Source organism: Phoca vitulina, unplaced genomic scaffold (genome assembly GCF_004348235.1).
Source record: "Phoca vitulina isolate PV1807 unplaced genomic scaffold, GSC_HSeal_1.0 scaffold48, whole genome shotgun sequence".
NCBI classification, from domain to species: Eukaryota; Metazoa; Chordata; class Mammalia; order Carnivora; family Phocidae; genus Phoca; species Phoca vitulina.
This window is the reverse complement of record NW_022589751.1, coordinates 9,875,059-9,898,013: the sequence shown is the minus strand read 5'-3', so window position 1 is coordinate 9,898,013 and position 22,955 is coordinate 9,875,059. Positions and strand designations below refer to the sequence as shown.

The window sequence follows — 22,955 nt, the reverse complement described above, 5'->3', positions numbered from 1 at the left end:
TCTGCCCCTCTCCCACTGCTCACCATCTCCAAAACAACAACAACAACAACAACAACAACAACAACAAGAAAATATGCAGAGGTGGTTTGGAGAGCAATTCCAGTCAGGCAGACCTATGAGAAGTACTCAGATCAGGAGCCGAAACAGATCATAATAGCAGCTACCGCATACTGATTATTCTTTTTAACAGTTTTATTGAGATCTAATTTATATACCATAAAATTCACCCATTTCAATTGTATAGTTCAACATCTTTTAGTATATTTCCAGAGTTGTGCAGCCATCACCATAATCTAACTTAAGAACATTTGTATCACCCCCCAAAAGAAACTTCATACCTATTAGCTATACCGAAAAGTGCTTTACAGATACTATTTCCTTCAGTCTTCCAATAACCTCTGAGTTTGGTTTTATTTTATTATTATTATTATTTTTTTTTATGTAGAAGTCTCTCTTTTTTTTTTAAGATTTTATTTATTTATTTGACAGAGAGAGACACACTGGGAGAAGGAACACAAGCAGGGGGAGAGGGAGAGGGAGAAGCAGGCCTCCCACTGAGCGGAGAGCCTGATGAGGGGTCCGATCCCAGGACCCTGGGATCATGACCTGAGCCGAAGGTAGACGCTTAACAACTGAGTCACCCAGGCGCCCCTGAGTTTGGTTTTATCCTCTTTATGGATAAGAAAACCAAGGCCCACAGATAAGAAAACTTGCCCGAGATCATATAGACTACCAGTGCCAGAACCAGTATTCAAACTCAGTTCTGGATAATGCCCAAACTGCCCTTCTCAGGCCACTATCCACATGCTGTTACCCAGGCTCTTCAATCTGGTCTTTTAACTCTGCCTTCTTATTCCCCAAGGTCTTCAGTGCCTATGCCAGTAGTCATGCCCTATTTCTGGTTCCATTGCCGACGTCCTTCATGTTTCTATGGCATGCAATTTGTGTCTGGACCTTAGCCTCTTTCCCTTTAATCCACTCTTCTGGTAGATCAACTTCCTAATGCCCAACCCTGCTCAGGTTACCCACCACGCCCACTCTGAACATGTCCCCATTGGCTCCCTAGTAAAACCCTCAGCTCCTTAACACGGTATCCAGAACTCTCAGAGACCTGGCCCTGACCCAACCTTCTCTTGTCCTCCACCCCCACAGAAGCCCATTGCTACTGTCAGACTGGGCCCTTGACAACTTCCAAACACTCCTTATATGTTCCTGTCTCCCATGTTTGGTCCCGTTCTTTGTGCAGAGAATGCCTTCTCCCAAATCCCCGACCATCTAAGTCTTACTCAGTCCATGAAGCTTCTTCATGAAGCTGTCTCTGCTCTCCTCAGTAGGTGGTGGGTCCTCTGCCTTCTACTCTCCCATCCCATTCAGTTCCCTCAATGGGGCTCGCATAGCATTCCTCATTTCAGTAGTTACTTGGGCTGGTCTACACTTGGTCTTAACCAAAAGGCCGAGAAGCAATTACTTGGGCTGGTCTAGACTGCAAGACCCTTGAGTCTAGAAGTTAGAGTCCTCTGATTGGCGAGGCCTGAGTTCTTTGCCCACCTCTATAACCAGAGATAGGGTCAGTGATAGCCAAAACTCATGGACTGACATAGGGAAGCAGAGGACCCCTTAAGAGATGCTGGGTACATCAAAACAAAAACCTACATCCAGTATTGGCAGGGTGTAGTTTTTCCATAAGGCCCCAGTAACCTCATTGTTTCATTTATTACTTCCTTGATTTAACTGATTCATTTGATCCTTTATTCATTCAACACATAGTTGGATAAGCAAAACTAAATATAGTCCTTAACTCACAGAGCTTACAGTCTAGTGGGGTAAGCCAAAACTAATCAAACAATCTATAAACAAATCTAGAAATGCAGCAATGGTAATCTGAGCCACAACTGAGTCCCCAGAAGGTTTCATGTTTCCCAATCCAAATGACTGTGTGAAGTTATTTTAACTGGGTGACAAGCCTTTTATTTCACAATTAGAAGTGGTCCTCTACATTCACATGTTCCAAAAGAAGTACCCTTGGGTTTAATTCACACTGAAGTGTGAATGAATGAATGAATGAATGAGCAAGGCAATTCTCTCTTCCTACATCCTTGAAAGAAGATGGATCATTTGGGTGGGGATGACTGCACAGGCCTACAGGGAGCTGAAGGACAATTCCCTTTACTTTCTGATTTTGAATGGGTGAATCTTGGAAGCTGACTGTGAAGGCTCCTGTCTAGAGAACAAATAGGTAGGGGAAGGCTTGGTGCCTTGTCTGACCTTCACCCTGCCTCCTAATAGCCATATAGACTTTATGTGCAAAATTTCTCTCCATACAAAAACAATCTCCATGAGAATGGGTTATAGTGGCAGAAAAAAGGATCCATCCAGGCCTCAGCTCACATGACTGTGGAGATAAGACCCCACACAGTGAGTTCATGATGTACCTGCCCATTCCTGAACATCACATATATGTTACTGCTTTGAAATTTACCATCAGCACCTGGGGCCTCCTGACCTGAGGTCTGGGTGTTTTTGATTAGAGGGCCAGACAGATTCCAATCCAAAATGATTTGGCCAGTGTTCAGGACTTTCAACTCACCCTGCAAGACTCAGGACCCCCTCAGGCCTCCCTCAGCCCCAGCCCCTGTGCCAGGCCTGGCTGCTTGCTGTACTTTCAGGCTTTCAGAGAGTGTGTTCCTTGCCTCTCTTGAGGCCCAGGCAACCTGGTGCCCTTGCCCCCCAGCACCAGTCTGAGCTTTTGGAGGTAGGATTCACGGCTCAGTGCTCAACGCTGAGCTCAGTGTCTGACAGATGGTGAATCCCAATTACAAATGCTCCGTGACTGAGTGTGCTTCCAGTATTTCTCTCCGCCAGCCTTTTGCCTGTGACCTGACTATTTCCCAGCTTGTTATCCTGGCTGGGGAAAATGACCTCCAGAGTTCTCCTGCTGGGGTTCCAGCCCTGACCTGGGTCTTTTTTAGCTGCACAGAATGGGTTCCTTTTCTCTCCACCTCATTGAGTTCCCTCCTCCACTCACCCTGTGGCCAGTCTTGAAGGGGATTTCACAGGAAAGCTGAAGGTAGTTTTCTTTTCTTTTTTTGGCATATTGAATAATGTAGGTGTTAGTCCTTGTTGTGTCTGAAGGAGACTGAATGGTTAATCTTTTCCCCAGCCCACAATAAACAGGTGTCCCAGGAAGCAAGAAATTGGGAATGATTTGTAGCACACATTTGTCCTTTAATTTTTTCCCCCTTTGTGGGTAATTCCCCACTGGGAGAACTTTGGTGGGGGATAGGGCTCTCCTCCAGGCAGAAGAGGGGAGGCAGGTGACCACGGTCCAGCCAATCAGATGTTCTCACCCTTGACTCTTCCTCTCCATGGAGTGATGCAGAGACCCAAGGATATGGGAAATCAGTGGAAGGGTGGCTGTGCCGAGTCAAGTGGCACGGTGTGACCTTGGCTGGGTTTTTTGCTCCTCAGCCCCCTTCCTTCCTGCCAGCTCTTCAACCTTCCAACAAATCCGGTTTCTGTTCTGTTAGCCAAAGTCTGTTTCCAGTGCTTGCAATCCAGATTGACATAAACCTATTTTATGTCTGGAGGAGGTAGTTTAAATAAACTGGGGAGCATCTGTAAGGTGGAATATTACACAGCAGTTCCAAAGGGTAATGGCAGATCTACGTGTACTGACATAGATCTCCGAGATGCACCTATAAAGATAATATGTACAGGGCGCCTGGGTGGCTCAGTTGGTTAAGCGACTGCCTTCGGCTCAGGTCATGATCCTGGAGTCCCGGGATCGAGTCCCACATCAGGCTCCCTGCTCAGCAGGGAGTCTGCTTCTCCCTCTGACCCTCCTCCCTCTCATGCTCTCTGTCTCTCATTGTCTCTCTCACAAATAAATAAAATCTTAAAAAAAAAAAAAAAGATAATATGTACAATATATCACAATTTATCTAAAAATTAAGGGGCGCCTGGTTGGCTCAGTTGGTAGAGCATGTGACTCTTCATCTGGGGGTCATGAATTCGAGCCCCGTGTTGGGCATAGAGATTACTAAAAAAAAGATTAACTGGAAAAAAAGAAAAGGAAAGAAATGCCTCAAGAGAAGGACTTTGCTTTGTTCACAACTATATTTCCAGGCCTAGAACAGTGCATAGTAGGCATTCAATAAATATTTCTTGAATGAATGTACTGTAATAGAAAAAGATTTGGAAGGACACATATTAAACCGAAAATGGTATTTTCTTAGAGGAGGGACTAGAACATAGGGATGGTTGACAAAGGAGATTTTATCTGTATTATTTATTTATTTATTTATTTTTAAAGATTTTATTTATTTATTTGACAGAGAGAGACACAGCGAGAGAGGGAACACAAGCAGGGGGAGTGGGAGAGGGAGAAGCAGGCTTCCCGCTGAGCAGGGAGCCCGATGTGGGACTCGATCCCAGGACCCTGGGATCATGACCTGAGCCGAAGGCAGACGCTTAACGACTGAGCCACCCAGGTGCCCTATCTGTATTATTTAAAAAAAGTTTTTTTACAAGGGAAACATCTTCATGTGTTATTTGTATAATTAAACAATATAAAAAGGTGTTTGAAGCTCGTTGGGGGTAGATAGATGCCCGCACATGACATTTGTGGCAGACTCAAATCCATGCCCTGGATCTTAACCACCCTTTGCAGCCCTGGCCTTCTTCCCTTCTCCATACTTCTGAATTCCTAGGAGTCTTTTCTCTGCTTTAATATTTCGTCCTTGGTAATTCTAATCTGCCTTCCGTTGTATGTGACTTATGTGTGTTCATTTTATCTCCCTGAGGCTGTAACTCCTTGAGGGCTGGGGCCACTTTCCTGTGACCTTTTGTTCAGCCAGACTGTTGGGAACAAGATGACTTTCTGAACTTTTCATGAATACCTGCTGGACGGCCATCCTTATCACTAGGCTGGCAATCAGTACCTCGATGGAGTAAGGATGATTTCAGGGGAGCCAGGACACCCTTGCAGAAACAGGGCAGACTTGCTGGCTGGGGAGTACTTTTTTATTTTATTTTATTTTTTTAAAAGATTTTATTTATTTGACACAGAGAGAGAGATAGCGAGAGAGGGAACACAAGTAGGGGGAGTGGGAGAGGGAGAAGCAGGCTTCCCGCTGAGCAGGGAGCCCGACGCGGGGCTGGATCCCAGGACCCCGGGATCATGACCCGAGCCGAAGGCAGACATTTAACGACTTAGACACCCAGGCGCCCCTGCTCTGAGAATTATTATCCTCATTTTACAGAGGAGGAAAAGGAATCAGAAAGTTAAGTAAGTTGTTGGTCATACAGTTAGAAGTAATGGAGCTAGGATTTGAAAGTAGGCTTACTGCTCTTAATACTGGGCTGCATTTCTCCAAACATTAAGGACTTTGTATAAAAATGTCATCCAAACAGATAAGCCAGAAAATAGTGTTGTATGGTGTTCTACTTGGTTGTAGCAGTACTACTTTAAAGTTTTGAACATTTCTTCTGTGTGAAAGCATCAGTTTAATCCAATTAGTCCGTCAGTTGATGCTGGGTATCGGGGGGCTGGGACAAAAACTTGTTCATACTTTGGAGAAATCCTTTGCAGAATTTGAGCCTTGTATTCCTTGCTTTGTATATATACCAAATATGCAGCCTGGATTTTCCAAGGCGGTCTTGGGTTCAACGAATAATTGCACTGGTAATGTTTGTTGAATTTTGTGTTTCTTTTCATGTATTTGCTCAATAAAGATATTCTGTTAAACATAAAACAGAATAAACATAAAATAAAGCAATTTTATTTTAACACTTTCATCAAATTTTTAATATGAATTCATCAATTGAAATAACCTATTAGAACATCTGATTCAACTTTTATTTTGGATCATATCTGAGGACTTATTTATTCACTTGTTCAAAAACTATTTATTGAAAGGTCACTATGTGCCAGAAGCCATGGGGAGCAAAATAAGATGTCGTCTCTGCCCATGTGTGGTAGGAAGTCTAGTTGGGAACCCTCATATTAAAATAAATAGTCATACAAACAACTATATAATTTTAAGTTGTATAAGAGCTATGAAGGGCGAGTGCAGAGTGCTCTGTGAAAGCGTAGTAAGCAAACTGATTTATACAGTGGGGACCATGGAAGCTGTCCCAACCAGTGACATTTAAGCTGAGATCTGACCAATAATAAAGGGAAAAATGGGCCGGCCAGAAAAAGCAAGTGCAAAGGCTTGAGGCAGGGAAGAGTTTGTTGAGAAACTGAAACACACGTGGGTAGAGCTTAGTGGAGGAGGAGAATGCTGGTAGAACCTCAGGTGAAAGCATGTCAGAAGGAACCACAGGAAAAATATCCCTAGAAAAATCCAGCATGGTAAAATAGTACAGAAAAAACCTTAATGGTTTAAGTTTACAATGTTCTCACATCTGTTGCCTCTGTTAATCCTTACCAGAAGCTCATGAATCAGGGAGGGCAAGCATAATTATGATTATTTCTATCACTGAGCATTCAGGGACAAAGTTATGGAGCTTTTGGTTCCTTGTTTCGGACCAGAGAGGCAAAGCCTGCGGGTTCTCTGGGTAGCCGGAAGGGAGCGTGTAGGAAGAAGCAGAGGTGACCCACCACTACGCTGTGTGGCTGTCTGAAGAAAGCTGGCTGCGATCGAAATGTAATAGTCAAGTACTTCTTTTTTTTTTTTTTTTTAATATTTTATTTATTTATTTGACAGACAGCGAGAGAGGGAACACAAGCAGGGGGAGTGGGAGAGGGAGAAGCAGGCTTCCCGCTGAGCGGGAAGCCCGATGCGGGGCTCGATCCCAGGACGCTGGGACCATGACCTGAGCCGAAGGCAGACGCCTAACGACTGAGCCACCCAGGCGCCCCCAGTCATGTACTTGTTGATTGCCGCGCTGTACCTACTCTTCTAGGTATCTCTGTGTCAAGACAGAAAACGAATCTTGTATTTAGAGAGTTGTTCTTAAAGTCAATTTCAAATTCGGCAGTTCTGCAATTCTGAGATTTCACATCCGGACTTAATTTGAGCGTAGGCTGGGGATTTTTGACCAGAACTTAAAAAGTGGGTGGAATCGGAAAGGTTCATCAAAACAAGAAACTACAACTCCCAGCAGGCCTCAGGGCTGGGTCTTCTCCCCAACCCTTTTCCGCCTGGGCTGGGGGCGACCAATAACCGTTAGCTATTTGAATAGACCAATAAGATCATGAAATTTTTAGTCATCCAATCGCACGGAAGAGGGGGAAACACCTTAGCCAATCCAGAGGCGTGGAGGCGGGACCGGAGATGGGGGCGGTGAAAGAAGTTTGCTGACTAAGATGGCGACTGAGGCGCAGAGTGTAGGGGAGGTGCCAGCCTGTGATTCCCGCCCGAGGTGAGCCGAGTTCTTGGTCCAGCTGCCTAGGAAACGAGGCCGTGGGCTGGTCGTACTGACGCTTTTCCTTTGGGTCATAGTGACCCAGCGCGGCCAGGCTTTGTTCTTTCCTCCTACGGCGTTTCGCCCTTTCACGCCTGCGGTCTGGCTCAGGAGCTGAGATCCAGCTTGACCTCCGCTTGGTCCCGCTGATTGGTGCGAGGTCGGTGCGAGGTCGGCCCGTGGCCGGGGCTGCAGACCGACGGGTTGCCTTTGCGCTGAGACTCCTTTTGGTGGTGAGGATACTCAAGTCCAGAGCTGTTAAGCGAATTCCCTAACGTCACACAGTGCTGGGAGAGAGCTCTGTTAGTACCTTCTAATCTGCTTCCAGGCAGTTTATTGTGTTAAAGTCGGTGCAAGGGAGTGTCCGTTAGAAATGGGTTTGAGTTCTTGGGCCAATTAAAAAAAATTTTTTTTATTGTGGTTTAGAATACTTAACATGAGGCCTACCCTCTTAGCAAATTTTTAAGTGTGCAAGACAGTATTGTTGACTATAGGTACAGTGTTGTACAGCATTATCTCAAGAGCTTATTCATCTTGCTTAACTACAACTTTATGCCTATTAATTAGGAACTCCCCATTCCCCCTTTCCTGGCCTCTGGCAACCAGCATTCCACTCTTTCATTCTATGATTTTGACTATTTTAGATCATCTCGTATCAGTGGATACCTCATATATAAGTGAAATCATTTGTCTTCCTGTAACTGGCTTATTTCACTTAGCATAATGTCAGTAAGGTTCATCCATGTCGCCTATTGTAGAATTTTCTTTTAAAATCTGAGTAATAGGGGCGCCTGGGTGGCCCAGTCGGTTACGCGTCTGCCTTCCGCTCAGGTCATGATCCCGGCTTCCTGGGATCCAGCCCCGCATCGGGCTCTGTGCTCAGCGGGGAGCCTGCTTCTCCCTCTCCCTCTGCCTGCCTGTCTGCCTACTTGTGATCTCTCTTTCTCTCTCTGTCAAATAAATAAAATCTTAAAAGAAAAAAAAGCTGAGTAATATTCCATTCTATGTATATACCACACTTTGCTATTCCATTCATCTGTCCATGGACATTAATAATCTTGGTGATTATTAATTGTGCCTCTGTGAACATGAGAGTGCTAGTAATTCTTCGAGATCCTGATTTCAGTACTTTGGGATAAATACACAGAAGCAGGATTGCTAGATCATACACAGTAATTCTATTTTGAAATTTTTGAGGAACCTCCTTACTATTTTCCATAGCACTTGCAGCATTTTGCATTCCCATCAACAGTGTACAGAGGTTCCAGTTTCTCTACATCCTACCAACACTTGTTGCCTTTTGTTTTTGTTTTTCATAATAGCCATCCTGACAGGTGTGAGGTGATAAGGACTAAGGCAAATAGTCCTAGCCAGAGCAGTTAGGCAAGAAAAGGGATTAAAAAGCCTTCAAAATTGGAAAGGAAGAACTTAAATTGTTCCTGTTTGCAGACAACATGATCTTATATATAGAAAACCCTAAAGACTAACAGACTAACAGAACTAATAAACTTAGTAAAGTTGCAAGATATGAAATCAACATACAAAAATCAGTTGCATTTCTATATACTAACAATGAGCTATCTGAAAAGGAAATTAGGAAAACAATTCCATTTACAATAGCACCAAAAAGAATAAAATACTCAGGCCAATTTTTAAACCTCTCTTTGCTTCAATTTCTTTACCTATAAATGGACATAATGATGTCTACTCCAGAGAATGTGGGATTAAATTAGACAGTCTTTTTAGTGCTTAGCACTGAGCCTAGCAGGTAATAACCATTCAGTACGTGATAGATTTTCTTTTTCCTGGTAGAACTAAAGAACAGATCAGAGGGATCTGCAGTTTAGGAAATCATAATTTTTACAGGCACACCAAAATGTAGCTTTTCCCAGAAAGAATTTCCAGGTGGTCTTGCTACAGTCTTGAGACCTTACATGTCTTAACTGATTACACATATACATTAGAATTTAGTAGAGTGAGCTTATTTACATTGTCTCAGTGTAAAGCGTAAACCTTTTGTTTTGGTGTCACTTGGTGCCATTTGTACTGAATGGGAGATTCCAATTCTTGGCAAGCTGGATTTATGAGTGGGCACTGGATTCGTTCCCTAGCTGAGATAGACATGTTTGAATGTGTTAATATCTTATAGGGAAGAGTTTTTCACTCTCAGAAGTGCCGATAAATGGTTGATCATTTTTGCCTGGAAACTGTAGAGGGGATTGATAAATTCAATCAGCTCATCTCATCCTGCTCTAAAATCTTGAATTGTGATGAGAAGCTGAAGACAAAACATTATTCTATAGCAGGAGTAGTTTGAATTCCTTTCAAGGATGTTGCCAATTGAATTTAAATTTTAAGTGCTGGTATTACGTGATCAACAGGTATTCACAGAATCTTATCTGAATTTGAAACTATTAATTTCATATCATAAAAGAGAATTTGGGTTTCTGTAATTTTTTTGAGGGCAGGACACATGTATATTTTTATTACATATTCCCAATGCTTAGCTTTGTGTAGATGGTCAGTACTGAATGAATAATAGTCCTATCTAAGACATAAAATACTCCTTGTGGTGATAAATACCATACATACAATTTTTTTCCCTGCAGATATTAATCTTTCTAATGTTCTGTTGGTGGTGTGGCCCCTTGTATTCATTCCATAAAGAAGAGGAAAGAATTGTCTGATTTCACAGATCAGTATATATTTGCACATTGAATGGAGAATATGTGATCATGCATTAAGAACTAGCTTTCTGTTTCTTCATCATTATTTTAAGCCCGCTCCTAATAATTAGCAGTGCTTTAAATTGTTTTAATCAAAGAACTAAATAAGAAAAAGTTGCGGGTGCCTGGGTGGCTCAGTTGGTTAAGCGACTCCCTTCGGCTCAGGTCATGATCCTGGAGTCCCGGGATCGAGTCCCACATCAGGCTCCCTGCTTAGCAGGGAGTCTGCTTCTCCCTCTGACCCTCCCCCCTCTCGTACTCTCTCTCTTTCTCTCTCAAATAAATAAATAAAATGTTTAAAAAAAATAAAGCTTTAAAAAAAAAGAAAAAGTTGCTGTGGAGGTGCTTGGGTGGCACAGTTGGGTACGTGTCTGACTCTTGGTTTCCGCTTAGGTCATGATCTCAGGGTGCTGAGATCCAGCCCTGCATCTGGCTACATGCTCAGTGCGGGGTCTGCCTGAGATTCTCCCTTTCCCTGACCTCCTGCTTGTGTGCTCTCCCTCTCTCAAATAAATAAATAAATCTTAAGCAAAAAAAGTGCTCTGCCTGTAAAGAATTTTCTGTTTTGACTTGTTGATGGTAAACACCTTTCCCTCTATTTCCGGTCTTTATCAGGTAGAATAATGCTTTAAAATTTAACTAACTTTAATTATACCTTCAAGTTACTCTTAAGTGGACAATTCTAAAAGGGAATCTATAAGTAGAAGCTATCCACTTTACTAATAGCAATATAAAAATAGTTAAGACTCTCAAAGGCCAAAGAGAGAAAAGGCTAAAGCAGGGAAGGAGTTATAGCCACCTCCCCACATAATTGGCAGTAGGGAAATACAGCTCAGTACTTTTTGAATTGAAAAGATATATAAAAAAAGTGATAACTATTATTAGATGAAGAGGGGAAATCGATAACAAAGAGTCACAGGCTTTTTAACCTCAATATTCACAGGGGAAAAAAGAAACCTGCTGTGAACCAGGAAAAGCAAATGGGAATATACAGGGTTGGAGGGAAGCAAAGCAAGCCGTGGTAGTGATAACATGTGTCATAAGTTGTCATTTGTCATAAGTTGTAATTACTATACTAGCAGTGTCCAAGTTTTGGGGCTCGAGCCTGCTCCTAGAACTTAGGAACAGCAGGAAGCTTAGGAACAGACTACTGGATGCTTGCATCCCATTTTGGAAATGGTTTTGGAGGACTAGGAAGGTGCCCATAGATGGAGAAAGGGTTTGTATTCTGCTAATTTACATACACTTTAGATATGGAATATTGGTTACTAAACACATAATTTCCTGAAGACTTTTTTGTTATATTGTTCTTTCTCTAATAAGACAGCAGTGTGGCCCTTCAAGAGAAGTGATAGACGGAACCTTTACTGACCTTAAGAAGACTTGCCTGTTCTCGCATGCACAAGTGGGAAAACATGATTTAAAATATCTGAATCCAGTTTTGTATTTGTGCTTTCAAATCCTATCTGCAGGGTAATGATGAATAGATTCTTCAGTGGTCTTTCTTGAATCTGAATAATTTTATATTTTTATCAATGACCTGGCTTAGAGACTTTGATCATTATACTTGTAGACAGGGCCAGTCTTGGTGAAGGAGAGGGAAAGAAGAAATAGAATTTTAAAATTTGGGTGCCTGGGTGGCTCAGTTGGTTAAGCGTCTGCCTTTGGCTCAGGTCATGATCCCAGGATTCTGGGATCAAGCCCCAGGTCCAGCTCCCTGCTCAGAGGGAGTCTGCTTCTCTCTCTGCCCCCTCCCACTCCCGCTCATGCTTGCTCTCTCTTTTGCAAAAATAAATAAAAAATATCTTTAAAATTAATCTGCATAAACTGGTAAGTGGCTTACTTTTCTTTGCCTCTAACCTTTGGTAGAATTTGTGAAATTAACAAATGTCAAAGATGGAGGTTGCTGGTTGGTTGTGTGGTCATCAGAGAGTGGCAGTCTGTTTTTGTTGTTATTTTAAGTCCAGACACTATTTTATCCATTAGATGGGTTTGAGGAGACCAACTCCATTCAGGCTCACAAGAAGCCAATTGATAAATGCAAATTTGGTAATTTGCATGAAGAATATGCAAGGTAGGTATGTCAACTTGCCTCATTTTTTTATTTTATTTTATTTTATTTATTTATTTGAGAGAGAGAGAGAGAGAACACATGAACTGGTTGGAGGGAGGGGCAGAGGGAGAGGGAGGAGCAGACTCCCCGATGAGCAGGGAGCCCAACGTGGGGCTCAATCTGCTTGATTCCAGGACCCTGAGATCACGACCTGAGCTGAAGGCAGATGCTTAAGGAACTGAACCACCCAGGCGCCCCTCAGCTTGTCTCATTTTATCTTTGGGAGGAACATATTATAGTTGATTAAATTATTGCTTTTTCTTTTCTTTCTTTCTTTTTTTAATCAGCAGTGATCATCATTTTCTTCTTGAAGATACCCTCTGGTTACCTTGCTTGAACCCTCTTAACTATACTTTTATTAACCATCTTTTAGGATAGATTTTTTTCTAAAATGCCAGAGCCCATCTATCTTGTGCTGTTGGTTTGCTAGTTTTACTTGATGTATCAGTCAGGGTTCAACTAGGACACAGAAACTATATAGTAATTTGAACAAAGAATGTTTAATACAAAGAATTATTAAAAAAATAATTATTAACTATAATGGGATTGGAGTAACAGGGATTGGCTAGTAAGATGTAAGAGAGATCTCTAAAGATTATACAAACAGTAGATAATCAGAATCAGCTTATATATATCTATATATCTATATCAAACTCATCATGCTGTACACTTTAAATATCTTGCAATTTTATTTGCTAATTATACCTTGATTAAAAAAAAAGAAAGAGGGACACCTGGGTGGCTCAGTCGGTTAAGCGTCTGCCTTCAGCTCAGGTCATGATCCAGGGGTTCTGGGATTGAGTCCCACATCAGGCTTCCTGCTCAGCAGGGAGCCTGCTTCTCCCTCTAACTGCCCTGCCTGCCACTCCCCCTGCTTGTGCTCTCTCTCTCTCTCCGACAAATAAATAAATAAAATCTTAAAAAAAAAAGTTAAAAAAAAGAATCGACTATAATCCTTAGGGCTGAGGTAGAATGTACAAGGAAGAGATCCAGACCTTGTTTAGGGCATGGCTATGGCTCACATTGGATGGCAGAAAAGTTGCTGTGGTAGAATTTGTTGGAAATTCACCTTATAGAACCTACTAGAAATCTACCCCTGAGGGTACTGGGGAAAGCTGTTCATAGGGAGGTGTGTTGGAGGGAAGCTACTGGTTTAGGGATGCTGCTGGGTGCTGGAGACTGCAGGAGGCTGTCACTGGAGAAGCTGCCCTTGCTGCGGGAGCTGGGTGCCGGTGGAGCTGTGCATGCTGCAGGAGCTTGCCCAGCGGAGCGCCCTGGAACCAGGAAGGGAAAGCTGCTTCCTCCTGCAGTGTCTCTCCAGTGCTCTTTATTAATAACGCTCAACATTGTGCCAGCTGGAGAAGGAAATATACTTAAAGGCTCCAGCTCCATTTTTGCAGAGTAGGCAAGGATGGGTGAGAGGTATTAAATCCATAACTGGCACATGTGGAGAATCATCTCCCTCCGGTTCTGTGCTTCCCTTGCGGCAGCACTTCCTAAGACTTTTATAGACAAGTATGAGATAGTGTGTAGGATCTGAATGGACGAGGAGGGACAGAAAGAAGTTAGGACAAGAAAGTGATTGGTGGTTAAATTTGCATTGACACAGTTATTTGCATGTAAGTTTGTAAAGGTCTGTATGCTTTGCAAATAGAATGACTGTTTCCTGGATTAAAGAACCTGGAGCAAGAGTCTTAAATTATGTTTAACCTAATAACTATTGTTTATCTGTATTTTATTTTTTGAGGCATGCTGGTATTTAAAGTATTAGTATTACCTTATTATTCTTGGCAGTTTCAGACTTGCAAAGATCCCAGAGGGTGTGTTGTTTATTGATACTTTTCTCTCAGTTAAAGCAGTGTGTGTCTTTGAGCAAGCTACTTTCACATTTCCCTATCTTTTTACCTGGAGCTTCTGATAGGTAGTTATATGAGGTTTCAGAAATTGGTGTTTGTAATGATCTTGAAATATACATAATTTCAAAAGAGTTACTGCCAGGGTCTAATGTACAGTAATTTTTTTGGTCTTGTTCTAGGACTAGTTATTGTACCTGAATCTTTGGAACACCCTTTATCCTGAATTTAAATTTAACATCAATGTCAGTTATTTGGTGTAACACAGCATTCAGTTGAAAGTTTTGCCTTTTTTTTAAAGATTTTACTTACTTATTTGAGAGAGAGTGCCAGCGCACGGGAGCATGAGCAGGGGGAGGGGCAGAGGGAGAGGGAGAAGCTGACTCCCCACTGAGCAGGAAGCCCAAAGCTGGGCTCCAGCCGCTTGATCGCGGGACCCTGAGATCACAACCTGAGCCGAAGGCAGATGCTTAATGGACTTAGCCACCCAGGTGCATGGACTTAGCCACCCAGGAGCACGGAGGGTTTTGCTATTATTTATTTATTTATTTTTAAGATTTTATTTATTTTTTGACAGAGAGACAGCGAGAGAGGGAACACAAGCAGGGGGAGTGGGAGAGGGAGAAGCAGGCTTCCCGCTGAGCAGGGAGCCTGATGTGGGGCTCGATCCCAGGACCCTGGGATCATGACCTGAGCTGAACGCAGATGCTTAACGACTGAGCCACCCAGGCGCCCTGAGTTTTGCTGTTTTTTAAAAAGAACTTTTGAATAATGTAGAACAATGAAAATTGCTTGAACGAGTTGAGCTGAAGAACCAAAGACTGCATGCCGTGTGCTGTGATTGGTGCATTTGGCTGAACAGAAGTTCACATCTGTCAGGAAAACCAAGACTGGCTTATGAAAAACTGAGAAGCATTGGAAAAATGGTACAGAAGGGAGAAGCACAGGAGATAAGACAAAAATTAAAAAAGGACAGTATGGAGAAGAGAGGGTGACTTTCTAGTAGAGGCTGCCAGCCACAGCCACAGGGGTGGGCTTTGGAGGCAGGGGTGATAATGAGCCCAGCAAGAAGTGATCTCAGAGAACAGAGATTTCCCAAGAAGGAGGTAGGGAGAGAGAATAACCAAAATGACCACAGAGGGGCTTGGATTTATACTAGCAGCTGACATTTTTAACATTTATATTTGTTAGGATTCTTTCAGTTATATGTGACAGCAACTTAAACTAGCTTAAGCAAAGAGATGCTATTGATTGGCTCAAGAAACTGAAAAGTCCAGGGAGTAGATCAAGCATGGCTTAATCTGTATTGAAATTCTCAAATCTCAATGTCACTAGGCATCTGCCTCTTACTTTCTTAGATCTGATTTCCTGTGTATTTGCTTTTTGAAAAGGTAAGTTCTTCACCAAAGATGGCAGTAATCGACCACCAGCAGCTTCAATCTGGCATTCCACCGGTTTAGCCATCTTAGCATCCAGCAAGAGTCTTGGAGTTGAGTCTTTTTTTCCTTTTTTGATTTTATGGGCCTTTGCCTCAGTCAATGAGGAGGGTAGAATGTTTTGATTAGTTAAGCCTGGGTCAGGTGCTCACACTTGCTGCCCAGGGAGTAGGGATAACCCACCAAACCACATATACTGAAAGATGGGGAGAGGTTATTGCCCAAAGGAAAATTGGGGTGATGTTATCAGAGGAAAGGGAAGATAGATGTTGGGGATGCAAAAATAACAGATGTCCACTGCACTATCTTAGTAACCCCTTGTACACCCCCCTTTATTTAGGGTTATGTTTTGAAAAGGGCTTGCCGATAATAGGTGGAGAACACATTTTATGTTTCTTAAAAAAACCAACCAAAAAAAAAAGGCCCCTTATTGGGACACCTGGGTGGCTCAGTTGGTTAAGCGTCTGCCTTTGGCTCAGGTCATGATCCCAGGGTCCTTGGATCAAGTCCCATGTCGGGCTCCCTGCTCAGCAGGGAGTCTGCTTCTCCCTCTGGCCGCCCCCCCCACCCCAGCTTATGCTCCCTCCCTCTCTCTCTCTCTCCCTCTCACGCTCTCTCTTGCAAATAAATAAAATCTTTAAAAAAAAAATCTCATATATTAGAATGCCATCTTTTCAACACTACATCATCTCAAGAGTTGGTATCATTCAGAATGAATGGGAAAGTATATTGTGTTTTCCCAAAGTGGAGGTTGCTTAAGACTAAACACTTACAATTTCAAAGGATTTTTAGCAATTGCCCTAAGAGCTCTTTATTATTTATTTATTTAAAAAGATCTTATTTATTTGACAGAGAGAGACACACAGCGAGAGAGGGAACACAAGCAGGGGGAGTGGGAGAGGGAGAAGCAGGCTTCTCGCTGAGCAGGGAGCCTGATGTGGGGCTCGATCCCAGGACCCTGGGATCATGACCTGAGCCCAAGGCAGATGTTTAACGACTGAGCCACCCAGGCACCCCCTTAAGATCTCTTTAAAATAATGATGCTCCAGAGGCTAACGCGTGTGTGTGTGTGTGTGTGTGTGTGTACACATATGCAAATGCAATAAAACAAAAATTGTTTGCATCCTAATTTTCAAAGTCATCTCATTGGGCCTCCTAGGTGCTCATGTGCTAATTGTACCTGCAGTTGGCTACTTGTATTTTTGAAAATAGAGGTAGTGGGGGAAAAAAAAAAAGAATAAAACCTTAGTGAATTTTAAGCTTCCGGAGGCCAGCAACTTAGCTTAGTATCTTGTCCCTATACCTTAGAATTTCTTAAAATTACAAAGCATTCAGTAGATCATGGTTAGTTTGATTTTAAATGACACATGAGTAACTATGATTTCACCTTCTTATGCTTGTTGATGAAGAGATTTATGATTAGGTTCATAGAATATTGACTAAGGTAATAGAAGCTCTTTTTTAAGAACTTGTGTGAGATACAAATGTCACATGCCAGAGCAGAAGCACTGGCTGTCTCTCTTGGGTAGGATCACTCTGGACTTTGGAACAAATGGATTTAGAAGTAGTCTTTTGGGACCTGGTGTGATCACACATAGAAGTACTTTGTGTATTAGTTGCCTGAGGCTCATGTTATTTAAAGTCTGTTGGAAAAGAGTCTCCTGAAGTTTGGACTATACTTTTCTGAGTGGTAAACAACTTTTAGGTAATGGTAAGAGATACTGTATTGTCAACAAAGCATTTTATAGAACTTTCTCCAAATAAATAGGGAATTTTGATGTTATTTTTCTAATACAAATAAACTTTCTTCTTATTCTGCCTGAGGGAGAAAAATTGAGAGAGGTGATGGCAACAGAATTAATACCAATTCTTGTGAAACCCAAAAGGATAAAAATTGACAAGTAAATAGATGTCAATAAATTTGTGTTATTGATACTTGGAGGAAGTATAATTCGCTTTCTTGACTGAGAACATTGCATTGTCATTCCATAGGGCGAAATCTTAGGTCAGGTTTCCAAAAAATGTTAAGGTTAAGAAGATAAGCAATCAGGAATTCTTTAATTTCTAACTAGTTTAATTTAATTCAGATTAAGTTGCTCTAGTACTTTGAAATTAGGTTGAGATCAAATATACGGGTCAGATATGCTTTTGCAGACTTTTGGAGTCTAAATTAGAGATAAGAGGTCCTAATTACAAAACCTTGGACAGTTACTCTAAGGGCAGCCCTTAGAATGTAAATGTTTCAAAATTTTTGTCTAAGAAATTGGATATAATTTCCTGAAATCTTGTGGTACTACTTACTAACTTTGAACTGTTTCTGTTATTTAAAAATCCTGGCAGCTTGGGCACATGGGACCTGTTTTATCCTTTCTCTATATATACAGCTTTCATGATACCAGTTTAAATTTGATATATAGAAAAAGGGAAGAATAATAACTTCTTGTTTAATATTTATATGTATTCTTATCTAACAGCTCTCCCAGAAGCGACACAATGAAAGCCATGTTTCAGAGCCAGAGTGTTGAAAAAGTAGTAAGAGAGTACATACTTCTCTTAGGGTGGTAAGTCAGATTTAGACAGCTTTAAATATAGCTCGTATTTTGATAGATGTTGCCAAGGTTGTGGTTCTTGGAGAACAAATCAAGTTAAGCAATTCACTAGGGAGGAAACATTTCGTTTTGTGGGTATGCAGTTTTGGTAGCAGTCAGCCAAAAGATACATCTGCAGGATAAGTTTTTTTTTTCCCCCCACTGCCTTGAATTTTGCAGATTCATGGGTTCAACATGCCTGAAAAGCACTTGCATTTCATTATTCTGTAATTGATTTTTTTCAGCTGTGGATTCTGCTTCTAGTCCTTTCACTAAGCAGATCGCCTTACATGTAGAGTTCCATCTAGTGGTAAGAGTAATCATAGCAGATGATAAGTAGGTAATGAAAATTGTTTTCTTTTCTTTTCCTTTTTTTTTTTTTTTTCCAGTGTAAGCTCTACACCCAATGTGGGGCTTGAACTCACGATCCTAAGATCAAGAGTCGCATGGTCTACTGACTGAGCCAGCCAGGTGCCCCCAAATTATCCTTTTTGATAAGCTTTGCCTCTTACCCTTCTTTGGGATGGTTGCCTAATACGTGCATTTAAATACTAGAGTCCTTGCTATCTCTGTATGCCTATATACCTAACTACTAATTCTCCTGGTTCTGGTCATCTATGCAAAAACTTTTATGATGAGGAAATTGACCATTACTATTAACTTTGATTTTCTATGATATTTACATCAAGTAGTAGCAAGATTTACGTCAAAGCTACTTTTTTTTTAATTTGTCTTGAAAGATGTGATTCTACATACAAGTATGTAGAATAATATAATCAGTATTTTCCTATTGCCCAGCTTCAACAAAGCTTAACATTTGCCATATTTACTTCAAATGAATCTCCCTTTTTCCATAGCTCAGTGATTTATCACAAAAATATTGCTAGCATCATGAAAATTCCCTTCATACCCTCTTGCCTACTCTTAATCACTGTCCCCCAAAGGTAGCCATTATCCTGAATTTTATGGTAAATATATCTTTGCTTCTTTTTACAGTTTTACCACTTAAGCAAGTATTGCTAAACAATATGCTTTTGTCTATTCTTAAAATTTGATGTAAATGTCATTGCATACTTAGTAAGTAGTGTGTGGGTGGGTGGGTGTGTGTGAGACTTCTTTTGCTCATCATTATATGTGATTCATCCATGATGGTGCATATATCTGGAGTTTGTCCATTTTCATTGCTGTAAAATATACCATTATATATGCCACAATTTAAAAAATCATTCTGCTGGATGTTTTGGCTGTTTAGAAATTAATGTTTCAGGGGCGCCTGGGTGGCTCAGTTGGTTAAGTGACTGCCTTCGGCTCAGGTCATGATCCTGGAGTCCCGGGATCGAGTCCCGCATCGGGCTCCCTGCTCGGCAGGGAGTCTGCTTCTCCCTCTGACCCTCCTCCTTCTCATGCTCTCTGTCTCTCGTTCTCTCTCTCTCAAATAAATAAATAAAATCTTTAAAAAAAAAAAAAAAAAAAAAAAAAAGAAATTAATGTTTCAGTGAACATTTTTTTTTTTAAGATTTTATTTATTTGAGAATGAGAGAGAAAGAGCATGCGAGCGTGAGCAGGGGGAGGGGCAGAGGGAGAGGGAGAAGCAGACTTCTCCACTGAGCAGGGAGCCGGATGCGGGGCTTGATCCCAGGACCCTGAGATCATGACCTGAGCTGAAGGCAGATGCTTAACGACTGAGCCACCCAGGTGCCCCAGTGAACATTCTTGTTTGTGATTTTTGGTGCACCTGTGGCTACACATGTTAGGCATGTTTTAGAATTGATGGGGTCATAGGACACACTTTTGTTCAACTTTAGTAGATAAGACCAGTTTTCCAAAATGGTTGTACCAATTTATAGCCCTGCTATCAGTATAAAAGAGTTACTCTTAGTTTCTCTAAACCTTGGTATTGTCATTCTCTTTAATTTTAGTCATTCTGTTGGATAATAATATGTCATTGTTTTAAAACTTGGATTTCCTTGATATCTAATGATGTTAAACCGTTTTTTTTCCTTCATGAATATATTGGGTATTTGGCTACTTTTTCTTTTTAAAGATTTTGTTTATTTATTTGTTTGAGAGGGATAGAGTGAGAGAGTGTTGTGCACACTTCCTAGCCGGTGGAGGGGCAGAGGGAGAGAGAATTCTTAAGCTGACTCCATGCTGACCCTGAGATCATGGCCTGAGCCTAAACCAAGAGTTGGATGCTTAACCTCCTGAGTCACCCAGGTGCCCCTTGGCTACTCTTTTCTTATGAGATTTTATTGAAATTTCATGCCTGTTTTTCTTTTCTTTTAAAGATTTTATTTATATATTTGACAGAGAGAGACACAGCGAGAGAGGGAACAGAAGCAGGGGGAGTGGGAGAGGGAGAAGCAGGCTCCCCGTGGAGCAGGGAGCCCGATGCAGGGCTCGATCCCAGGACTCTGGGATCATGACCTGAGCCGAAGGCAGGCGCTTAACAACTGAGCCACCCAGGCACCCCTCATGCCTGTTTTTCTACTGGGTTGTTTGTTTTTTCTTACTGATTAGTAGGAATTCTTAGTATATTCAGGTGAGCCCTTTTTTTTTTTGCTATATATTACAGATATATTTTCCTACTCTGTGGCTTTCTTAATGATGTCTTTTGATAAGCACAAGTTCTTATTTTAATGAACTCAAATGTGTTAATCTTTTTTTGTGGTTAATATTTTTAATGTGTTATTTTAAAGTTATTTAAAAAATCTCCCCAGCCTCAGTTCAAGAGTGTATTTTTCTCTATTACCTTTTAGTAGGTTTATCATTCTGCTATTCACCTTTAGAGATGCTGTTTACCTGGAATTGATGATCTTTGTGTATAGTGTGAGATAGATATCAATTTTCACTTTTCCCCTCTGTAGATATCCAAGTGTTCCAGCACCACTTAGTGAAAAGGTCATCCATTCCCCACTGATTTGCAGCACCACCTTTATCCTGAATCCAGTAAAGAAAGGAAGTAATAAAGATAAGAGCAGACATTCATGAAATAAACAGCAAACATGTAATAGAGGGATTCAGCAAAATCAAAAGCGGGAACTTTGACAAAGCTAATAAAATTGATAAACTTCTAATAAGATTCATAAATTAAAAAAGAGAAAACATAAATTATCAACATCAGGAACAAAGAGGAGGACATAACTTTTTTCTTTTTAAAGATTATTTATTTATTTATTTGACAGAGAGAGCACAAGCAGGGGGAGTGGCAGGCAGAGGGAGAGGGAGAAGCAGGCTCCCCGCTGAGCAGGGAGCCCGACTCGAGGCTCCATCCCAGGATCCAGAGCTGAAGACATACTAGGGTCATGACCTGAGCTGAAGGCAGACGCTTAACCGACTGAGCCACCCAGACACCCCTCTTAGGAACTTGTTAATGGTTCCTCTTAAGAACTACAAAGTTCCATAGTGAGAGGTGCCTGGGTGGCTCAGTCTGTTAAGTGTCTGTCTTCGGCTCAGGTCATGATCCCAGGGTCCTAGGATCGAGCCCTGTGTCAGGTTTCCTGCTCAGCGGGGAGCCTGCTTCTCCCTCTCCCTCTGCTCCTCCACCTGCTTATGATCTTTCTTACGTGCATGCGCTCTCTCTCTCATGAATAAATAAAATCTTAAAAAAAAAAGTTCCTAAGAGAATATTATAAACAAGTTTATGCCAATAAAGTTTGAAAATTTATACAAAATAGATAAATTCCTAGAAATGTCCAACTTACCAAAATTAATATAAGAAGAAATAGAAAATTTGGATAGTCCTGTAACATAAATTGAATATATACTTAAAAACCTCACAAAGAAAACTCTAGGTTTAGATGGCTTCATCAGCCAATTTGAGCAAGCATTTATTTTTTTAAAGATTTTATTTATTTGCTAGAGAGAGTGAGAGTACAAGCAGGGGGAGTGGCAGGCAGAGGGAGAAGCAGGCTCCCCGCCGAGCAAGGACCCCGATGTGGGACTCGATCCCAAAACCCTGGGATCATGACCTGAGCTGAAGGCAGATGCTTAACTGACTGAGCCACCCAGGCGTCCCTTGAGCAAGCATTTAAAGAGGAAATAACACCAATCTCACGTAAACTTTTTCAGAAAGTAGAAAAATAAGACCTACTCCCCAAATAATTTTATAAGGCCAGCACAACCTTGATATAAAACCTAATGAAGACAGTACAGTAGTCCCCCTCTATCTGTGAGGTTTTATGTTCCAAGACTGCCCCCTATGGATGTCTGAACCTGTGGATAGTACTGAACCCCATATATACTTTTTTCCTATACATACACAGCTATGATAAAGTTTAATTTATAAATTAGGCACATTAAGAGATTAATAGAGGTCTCTTATCTAATAACTAGGTATAATAGAAATCTCTTATCTACTAACTAGATAAAAGGGAGCAATAAATAATTATAAAATAGAACAATAATAATATAATGAAAGGTAGGTGAATGTGGTCTTTCTCTCAAAATACCTTTTGTGCTATACTCACCCTTCTTGTGATCATGTGAGATGATACAATGCCTATGTCATCAGATGAAGTGAGGTGAATGATGTAGGCATTTTTGATAGTTGTTAGGCTACTGTTGATCTTCTGATGGTAGGTCAAGAGGGGGATTATCTGCTTGTGGACCACAGAAAGTGAAACTGTGGAAGGGGGTGTTGGGCTACTCTACAGGTGTCCCCTGCTTTTTGAACGTTTGTGTTAGGCCTCTTTGCTTTTAGGAGGGACCTACATTAGTTCCTGTTTTCACTAATGAAAGAAGCCCAAAGAGGATTTCCACTTTTACAAAACAGACAAAAAGTGAAAATAGCATTTAGCATTTGTTTTCCAGTGAGCCATTATAGAGGC

At 41.4% G+C, this 22,955-nt stretch overlaps 1 protein-coding gene across 1 annotated transcript in view; it reads left to right on the top strand.

The window, feature by feature from the left end:
- The first annotated feature begins 7,297 nt into the window (after nucleotides 1-7,297).
- The window catches only part of ARHGAP19 (Rho GTPase activating protein 19), a 57,376-nt gene continuing 41,718 nt past the window's right edge, over nucleotides 7,298-22,955 (top strand). Inside the window, exon 1 of the mRNA XM_032432507.1 lies at nucleotides 7,298-7,368. Coding sequence (XP_032288398.1) covers nucleotides 7,313-7,368 — 56 coding nt within the window. The 5' untranslated portion in view covers nucleotides 7,298-7,312. The remainder of the gene's footprint in view (nucleotides 7,369-22,955) is intronic.